This window comes from Corvus hawaiiensis, chromosome 4 (assembly GCF_020740725.1).
Source record: "Corvus hawaiiensis isolate bCorHaw1 chromosome 4, bCorHaw1.pri.cur, whole genome shotgun sequence".
Lineage (NCBI taxonomy): Eukaryota > Metazoa > Chordata > Aves > Passeriformes > Corvidae > Corvus > Corvus hawaiiensis.
The window spans coordinates 21,014,039-21,023,241 of NC_063216.1; the positions used below are offsets into that span (position 1 = coordinate 21,014,039).

At 39.2% G+C, this 9,203-nt stretch overlaps 1 protein-coding gene across 1 annotated transcript in view; it reads left to right on the forward strand.

Moving 5' to 3' along the window:
• The window catches only part of PTN (pleiotrophin), a 77,648-nt gene extending 69,721 nt beyond the window's left edge, over nucleotides 1-7,927 (forward strand). The window contains exon 5 of the mRNA XM_048300846.1: nucleotides 1,235-7,927. Coding sequence (XP_048156803.1) covers nucleotides 1,235-1,287 — 53 coding nt within the window. The 3' untranslated portion in view covers nucleotides 1,288-7,927. The remainder of the gene's footprint in view (nucleotides 1-1,234) is intronic.
• Nucleotides 7,928-9,203: the final 1,276 nt, after the last annotated feature.

Consider the following 9,203-nt stretch of genomic DNA (forward strand, 5'->3'; position numbering starts at 1 on the left):
ACAGTACCACCCTAAGGGCCAAGTGCTTTTCTTCTCATTCAAGGTGATAGTTGTTATTTAACCAGAGGTAGTGTTCATGGCAGCAAGATTGGCGGAGTTCAAGAAGTGCTCTCAGGCAACATGGTGTGATTTTTTTGGGTGGCCCTGTGCAGGGCCAGGAGGTGGACTCAGTGATCTTTCTGGGTCCCTTCCAACTCAGCATAGTCTATGATTCTGTGATAGCTTTGCTTGGTTTTGTTAATGAAATCTGGGTTAAGGCAAACCTGGGTCTGCTTGCTTGCTGTTTTGGTTGCAGGACAGATGCTTCACAGAAGCTCTGTTTCCGTGTCTCTGTGGTACCTGTTTTGCTGTTTTGTGCTGATACCAGTAAGGAGTTGCTCATTATTTTCCCTATTACAAGGTGATATGTGACAGAAGACTACCTAATCCTCATAATTTGTTTTAATTTTTAGGTCCCTCTGTGAATTTCTTTTACCTGTAGAATACCACACTACCCTTCAGTACAGTGAAAGCTACGGCAGGTGGTAGTACAAGACATAAATTTTCACTTGTACCTTCACATCGTTCCCTTATTTATCCCAAATTAATTAGAGAAGCAGGTGCTCCTTAGTCCTTTGATCATTCCATCAGTCCCAGCTGGCTGGACAGGCCGTGCTCCCATGACCCCAGGCCAAGCTTCCATTGCTTCCCGAGTGCACATAGGTGTCTGTCCCAGGGGAAGGGGGAAGGGTTGGCAGTGGAGGAGCTGAAGAAACAAGAGAGCTTTCTCCCCATGCTCTGGAGCTGCTGGCACATTCAGAGAAAGCCAAAGACTAACAATGAGACAGAAAGGAAGCAGGGGAAGGGTATATGTGTGAGTAGTGTGTGCAACACTTTCTTCCAGCTCTCCACTGAGCTGTGACCCGGTTTCTCCAGGAGATGCCTGCTGTTTTCTTATTTTCCGAGCAAGTTCCTGACACAATGCTTTGCATGCCAAACAGGGTCAGCTCCTCAGATAGGGAGGGTTCTGAACGGAACATGCAACTCCCTTTCCATCTTCTCTACTGCCTTGGCCTTTCCTGTTATTTTTCTTCTTTTCCTTCTCTTTTCCCTTTCTTTGCTCAAAATGAGGAAACAATTCTTATGTGCATGGAGAAAAAAAAAAAAAAGGGGGAACTTACACGGGTGTTAAATGAAATTTATTGCAGTGCCTGCTAGACACTAATTTTTTATTGTTATTGTTCTGTCTTGACAGAATCCAAGAAGAAGAAAAAGGAAGGCAAGAAACAAGAAAAGATGCTGGATTAATGGAGTCAACTTGGGCAATGTGAGAAAGGGACATCAGCAAACATGATCAGTTAACAGTTTCATTTATACTTAGGCATTTTATCCTAAAATTATTTATAGCTTAATGGTACCATAGAAGAAAAAAAGCAAACACAGAAAAAAAAAATCCTTTTTTTTTTATTACTTTAGTATTTTTAATGTATAACCCTAACAACAATTTTTAGAGGCCTGTAATAAAGGACTCCAAACTCATTTAGAAAATTATGTCTATTGTATATTGAACAATATAGGGGTTTTTAAAATTTTTTTTTTGTCAAGTCTTGCCATAGGTCTCAATCTGGTAATTAGTCCATGCAAGCAGAACCTGAGCCTGTGTGGAGCTCTGCTGAAGCCAGTGGTACCCTGTGTGAACATAGCACTCTGGCTGGATGCATTTATATTTAAGATTGGGACCTTATATCTGAAAAATTGAGGCCTGCTTCTTAATTTCTGATCACATCTGCATAACTGTATGAAATCGAATGTTTAAGGAAAGGATGGGGGCATTTTGTGTGGGTATTTACAAGTATGGATTTTTCTTGGATGTGTGCTTAATGTTCATTTCAAAATGTCACCATCTACAGGTAAAAACCAGTAACACTCCTTTCCTTAACCATATTTTGAACATTGGCAGTAAATCTAAAATCTTTCCACAATTGGACATAAAAGAGTCCTAATTTTTCATGGTCGTCTAGCAATGATTTTTCAAAGTGGAATGATGACAAAACTTTCCACTTTTCAGCATATCAGTGTTGGTGGATGGTAGTGTCCTCCATTTTACCTATAAAAGCTGAAAAATGCTGTATTTTATTTGTTCATTTTGATAGAAGGGAGAAAATCCTTTTTATAAAAGATCTAGTTGAAATTGTTGTGATTCTGCCTGACCCAGCTCCCTTTTGTATCAGTGGCAATATTCCTGTTGATTTTAATTATAGCTGGTTAAAAAATAGTATGTCTGGTGGGAAATAAAAGGAGAAATGTTTGGAAACCACCAGACGTAGTTCATATTTTTGACCAAAAAAGGGACAATTTGTGGGACCTGAAACCAATAGGAATGAAATTATTTTTGGTTTATCTTTTAGTAAAACAGAAGGGAAATATAAAACCAGTACCTTTTGCTTTCTTCCATTTTTATATAAGCAAAAAGACCTTGGAAAAAGCTCAGTCAACATAAAAATAGTTGTGATTTTTTTTTTAATATAGTCTGCAGGGGGGAAAAAAAAGAAAAGTTATAACCAGCTGCTTTTTAGTTTGCTCATTTTTAATGTAATTTAAATGATTCTGAGTCCTGAGAGAAGTCACAAGGTATAAAAAAGATCTGACAAATGGCTGGTCTGTCTCAAGGCAGAGGGTTGTTTAACAACCTGAAAACAAGCAGACCAAAATTTTTAGAGGAAACATAAGGGATTTCAGTGCCCAAATTAAGTTCAAAATCATTGCTTCTGAATTCTAAATCTTAAAGTTCAACAGCAAGAAATAAGCTTTGCCACTTGTGCAGGCTGGAGGCTTGCCTGCTGGTCAAGAGGAATAGCCTCCTTTGTACTCTCCTGCATGGTACCCACTGACTTCAGTGAAGCTGCAGCAGGTTGTGTTCATCTGAGTAAATCACATTTCTCTCTTGGGATTAGCTTGCAGACAAGCAGAGTCTCTTTTTTTTCATACTAACATCACTCTCTTTTCTATGCAAAAAGAAATTGTAACAGTTGCAGAGCTTGCCCTCTATTTTCTCACCTGGAGGGTATGGCTGATCTGGACTCACGGTGAGGCAAGTCCTTCTGTTCCCAAACACTCCTGAAGCCAGCTAGCCAAGCCTGCACATAGCTTAAGGTAGACTAGCCTCACAATTATTTCCCAGACTCCTTGGGTGTGTTTTGCAGTCTGTGTTGATGTTGTTGTTATTTTGACTATGCTGTTAGACATACCTGAGTCCGTGGTAGAGTTAAAAATGTCCCCCACGTACGGTGGATGTGCAATGACCAAATCTAAAATCATAAATGCTCATATTTAGGTGGTTCTGGGTGCTATTTGGTTTGTTCATGGTCTAATCAGGTCTACCTGTGCTTGTGCCTCAGACTTAAACTAATGGTTTGGTAGGTCTGATTGAAAGCAAAGGGGGAAAGGAACTTTTTCACTCACCAAAGGTTTGTCTGTCTAAATGCTGCATCAGTTCACTTAAAGTGGTTTAGCTTTGAGTGCAAACACTGTTGCACCACTGTCTCACACTGGTTAATCTAGTCCATGTTTCATAGGGAGCTGGCAGGAAATGGGAATGATGCTGAGACCAACACTTTGACTATCCTTTAGCAAACCTTAGATGTGACTTCTTATTTCCATCTCCGTGAGTATAAAAAAAATGAATTCCCCTGTGTTTCCTCTGGTACCTTATGGTCCTTTCATTTAACTGCCCATCTGGCTTGTTAAAGGAACATTCCTAATAGATTTTGAAGGAAGCCAGTCGAGTTCCTGTGGTGGCATAGGGCCCTCAGGGAGAGAGTTTACAGAAAACAAGGAAACAAAATATATCATGTTAGGACCAGAGGAAAATGCAGCAAAGGGTGTGAAATAGGAGAACATTTCTTATGTACTACTCAGCCACATACGTTCGGATCTGTATTGGCATTGTATCGTTGACGGCAATTGGAGTAATGGTTACTACAAAAACTTAACTTAAAATAGACTTAAAATGAAGAAAATTTCCAATAAGCCAGAAGAAAACATTCAGTGGAAGCTCTAGCTATTCAGGAGATGATAAAGTAATTCATGGCGGAACACAGAGGAAGATTAAGTCAGTCAGGTCAGCTCTAAAAGGAAGTACCCAGTACCTAACAGGAGCCCTTGTTTCACTGGTGACATTATCAAGAAAGCAAAAGGCACGATTCTGAACAAAACCTCTTCCCACCCATCTTGAGCAGTTTCTACTTCAGTCATTTTGAAACTTCTCCTTACTTGTTTTCTAATCTTCTACCCTTCCTGCTTTGGGAGGGCGAACTTGTCTGACAGTGCTGTGGGAGCGGCTACTTCAGATGAAAAACGTGTTTACCCTCTTGGTGCTATCCTATTGCAATGAAAAATGACTTAGCATAGATGTGCTACTTACCTAGTTTAACTGACAGAAATATGTTTCATGAATGTCCCTCTCGAGGAGTGGTTTACATCTTCATTTGCTACAGCTGTAATAGAGTACGGGGAGATGATAAAAATCCCCCAAATGACAGCCTTTTTCTGAGCACTTAAACCTCTTAGAAAAGAGATGGTGAGTTGCTGAACATCAGCTAAGGATGAATCTGCATCCAGAGTCTGGGTTCCAGTCAGTTTAAACCTAAATATATTTGGGTATATCTCACTTCTGTTTCTCTAAGTAAGCTGAGGCAATGTGTCTTTCAGTCAGGCCCATCTATATCTTGATTAAAAGAGTATTTGAGGATTGGGACATTTTCTGACTTAGATGTGTCTTCTGGCAGAAATGCCCATGGTGAATGAGAATCATTGCTTGTCAGCCTGGCCTATTTAACAGTCTATTAGGTGCAGCAAAACTTCTGGGCAAGGCTCCAGGAAGGGAAAATGTTTGTTGTACATGCAGGTAGGTACTAAATTGTAATTTACTGATTTTCATCTTCTATTTCCATAATGACATTCTGGGCTTGAACTATTTTTCAAAGGAGAAAAGTTAGAAGAAATTAAAGAATAACAATTATAAAATGTATCAACAGGCAGCTTTGGAGACTTGGTCAAGAAGAGACAGATAGGAAGTCAGGAAAATTTTATACAAAACTTCTTTTGCATGCTCCTTAAGTGCAGAAGGCAGAGCTACTGGTTGGCACGTTTGTTTTTGTGCTTTCCCTGATTTGTGCCTTAATGAAAACTAATCCAATATAAAGTGTTGCAGGAAAGTAAAGTCTTACTCCAGCCTCAAAAGAAAGTGTTCAACTGGAGGCAAAGTCAAAAGGAGACAATAGTATATAGGCTAATGTGAGTGTTGAGGATGGGACAACGACCTGATTTTCCCTCAGTCTAGGAGCTGCAGCAACATTAACAATGTAAACTCACCCCTTTTCTAAAGCAATATATTGGTGAGGTGTACACCATTTTGATATGACACAGCAGGCTTTCATGTCTCCCAAATCCTAATCAGAAGGGGGAGCAGTATGTCAGTGGGGGTAGGTGTCTTGTATTCAATCCATTTTAATTCTCAAGGACAGCACTTCTATGAAGTTGAGGCTGAGTTCTCTCCTTTGCAGACACAGATTATACCTGTTGCCTGCCTTCCCACGCCTATCCATAATTTTTGTGGTGGTCATAGGTTTTCTGTCAATTCTGCTAAGGAACTCTACCTCTCAGTTGAACTTCTGTGGGTGTTGCTGATCTTTCCTCATCCTTGAGACTATATTCTCCATTTCTTCCTGGATTGTTGCAAAACAGCCCCAGGAAGCTCATACCATCAAGTTCCTCCAGCTTTGTCCTTCTGAAACTAAAAGACACAGTAGCAACTTGTTAATCACTATATGACAATGAACAAGGAAGCGTGATAATGAGCTAGGGAGTCCCTGGATTTGCTGGGAGGGTGGATTGCTGGTAAAACTTTCCTCATAACTCAACTTGGTCAAGGCTTCCCAGGGAACAGAAACGATCAAATGATCATCTCAAAAATTAGAGACATTGATGCAGGAGTGTCTGCCTTCAAACAAAAAAACCCCAGAAAACAGAAAAACACCCTAACTAGACAAATAGTGGCAAGAAGCTGTATCCTTTACCACTGTCTTCTTTTATCATCAAATTACCATCATGCATAGAGTTTCAGGGATAGTGAAAGACTTGCCTGAGCAGGTGTAGAGCATGGAGAGAGCCTCTTCCACCCATGACTGTTTGCAGTTGGAGAAGATGTAGGTAGTCTCATTCATAGCAGCATCAAACTTTGCTTTTGGACCAAAACTAAACAATGCTGATATCTGATAATTTTCCTAATGGTCCCTTTCTGCTACTCTTCACAAATGGCCATCTGCCTTGTGGCCTCATCACTCTGAATGGAGCAAAAATCTAGGAAAACGTGAGAATTCAAATATTATTATCTCATTGATGGGGTTGTACAAACCTTTAGCCCTTTCTGCAGTTTGCCATTTCAATATGGGGTGTTATGGAGTCCCAGATGTCTAAAGAACTCTTTAAGTATCTCCTAGCCTTTAAATCACTTGGCTTTGAGTGAGTTGTGTATGAAAAAAACCTGTACCTACAGATTTTACTCCTTTCTTAAAAAATCCACGATGACGAACAAAACCTGCAACAAAACCGAAAACATGTCCAGTGAGTGGATTTATTGATGAGATAAAACAGAGGCTCACAAGTATTCCAGTTTCAGCAGGTCACTGAAAGTTAAAGACTGTACAAAACCTTTAACCCTGAATTCAGTGATGGAAAGCTAGGAAAATGGATAGCCTCTGCAGGACTGTCTTACCCACAGCCAATTTCATTCAATTAATTTTGCTGTTTGAATGCCCTCACTCTAATCTACCTGGCACCAAGACATTATTTAATTTTTCTCATTAGATCGTTCATTGCACTCCCCATGTTATAATTATGTAGTTCCTCTAGACTTTTACAGCTGAAGGAAATGGCTGTGATAGTCCAGAGTGTGTTGTGGTTGCTGAGGTGATCTGAAGCACAGACAGGCTGCAGCTTAGAGCTAGAATCCACCTAATGCAGATATCAGCATCAGAGACAGCAGCTCTCTAAATACACACACGTGCATACTGCATAGATAAATATACATACACATATGGGGAAGCAAAACTCTAGGAAGGTGCATGCATAACTCTAAATGCGAATCCCAACCAGCGCTGCCACGTTTTCAGGCTGTGGGTGAAATGAAAGAGCTTTTGTCCTGTGTTGTTATTTAAGTGAGGATACACAAGTAGGATGAAGAGCTAGATTTCTTCCCACTTGCCAGCACTTCAGTTTACGGATAGCTGTGTCCAAGGGAAATGCAAAACACATGCTAATGAAATGGCCAAAAGGACTTACTATCACAGTGATGTTCTCTTCTGTCACACCAAGTACATTGCAAGGGTTTTGTTCAAAGCTTCAAAGTGGAAAAACTGCTTCAGTTAGGTGTGAACATAAAAACATAGGCAGAAAAAGTCTTTTGCTCTGCCAATAAAAACTGAGGAAAATGGGTAAAATAAGATGGAAAACTAAAAGTAAGAGAGAAACCATCTGAATTCTTATAGTTTGAGTGTTAAACTGAAAGGAGAAATGAAAGTCACAATAACAATTTAAAGCCTGAATCTCATGTTCAGTGGATTTCTAATTCTGTATATATCTATTAAACCAGTGCTATATATCTTCTCATGGGTTACTTTCTTTTCCTGTTCCTTTTCCTTTATTTTCCAGTTTGTATATTGATTTTGTAAGCTAGCAGTGTGTTACCTTTTCAATTTTTTAAAACTTGTATGAAAGCCATATATCCATATTGTAGAATGAAAGCATTAATCCTGTAACATCCCTTAATGTTTCCCTTAGCTCTGTGGGATTGTGGGGGGCTCTAGCGAATGTATATGTTTACCAATTGTATCAGCATAATTTACTTGCTCTTAGTGGCGATAAAGAATTAAATAAACTAATACACAGACACATGGTGTCCTCATTTGGTTGTGGAAACCGTTTCTGGAGTTTCTTAAATTAATTCTAAGTACTTCATGGTATCTCTTTATAGTACTAATTTTCCTTGGCTGTAGGTGTTGCTTGACACACAAACAGATCTGTAAATTCAGAAAGAGTTTTAGTCTGTAGAGAGAAGTCTACCAGAAAGTGACTCTACCAGAAAACATTTCTTTGGTTTGTGCACACCAAAGCCTGTCTGTCCCAGTTTCCTGGCACTTTCCAGTTCCTTTAAGCAGCTTGTTTCAGTAAACATTTATTTCAACCTGTGTGATATTGACACAATGATGGATTATTACAGATGAAGAATTTGGCTTTTTTTTTTTTTTAATGACACTATCATGACACACATATCATAAGCAGTGGCAAGCCCTTATTCCCAGCCCTGTCATGCTCAGCTGTTTAACAGTGACTTTAATGTGTGTGTGTTTGGTGAGAGATGATGAAGACTCAAGAGTAGAACAACGAAGCTACATTATATTAATGAGCTAAATATAATTATGCAGAAATTCAGGTAATGCTCATTGTATGTTAATTTCTTTTCCTTTCTTTTAGTTCCTTCATTGTCCTTTTTTCCTAAATTTACTTTGTTTTCCATATAATTTTTCTGGTTTTGTTTCTGTGTCCAACTATTATTTAAAATCCTAGAATAATTAATTAATTACTCTGTGAAAACAATTCCATCAGTCACTGCCAAAAGAGGGAGATGCTTCACATTTTTTACAAGATGAGGTGATTGATATAGGCTTCTGAAGTTGTTTGGAGGAAAATTAAGTATTATAAGGTATGAAAACTGACAGTACATTCTTCAAACCACTAATGGACTGAGAAACGTAAATCCTATCCTTGGAAAGGGGACCAAGTATTCACCATTGTTTAATTACAAAAGAAAAATTTTAATTCCTTTTTAATATGCTGCTTAGCAGTTAGTTACATTTTTAGGTTACTGAACAGTGAGAGAGTTTCAAGATGCTCTTGTACTTCCATGTGAGATATCTGATCCTGTCAGTAAACGTGAGCTGCTTGAGGAGTGTGTCAAGTCACGGTTAGCTTCCCTAAGCTCCATCGTGCAGGAGACACAGTTCTGGATTTCTCATGTCCTTCCCACCTCTGTCCTCAGGTGCTGACTGAGCTATAAACAGGCACAGAGCTTTTACACCCATTCTTTTTGGCTGGAATGGGTTTTAGAAGGCCATCTCTGATATTACATGGCCTCTTTTTGGTTTGTTATGTATGGAGTACATGGA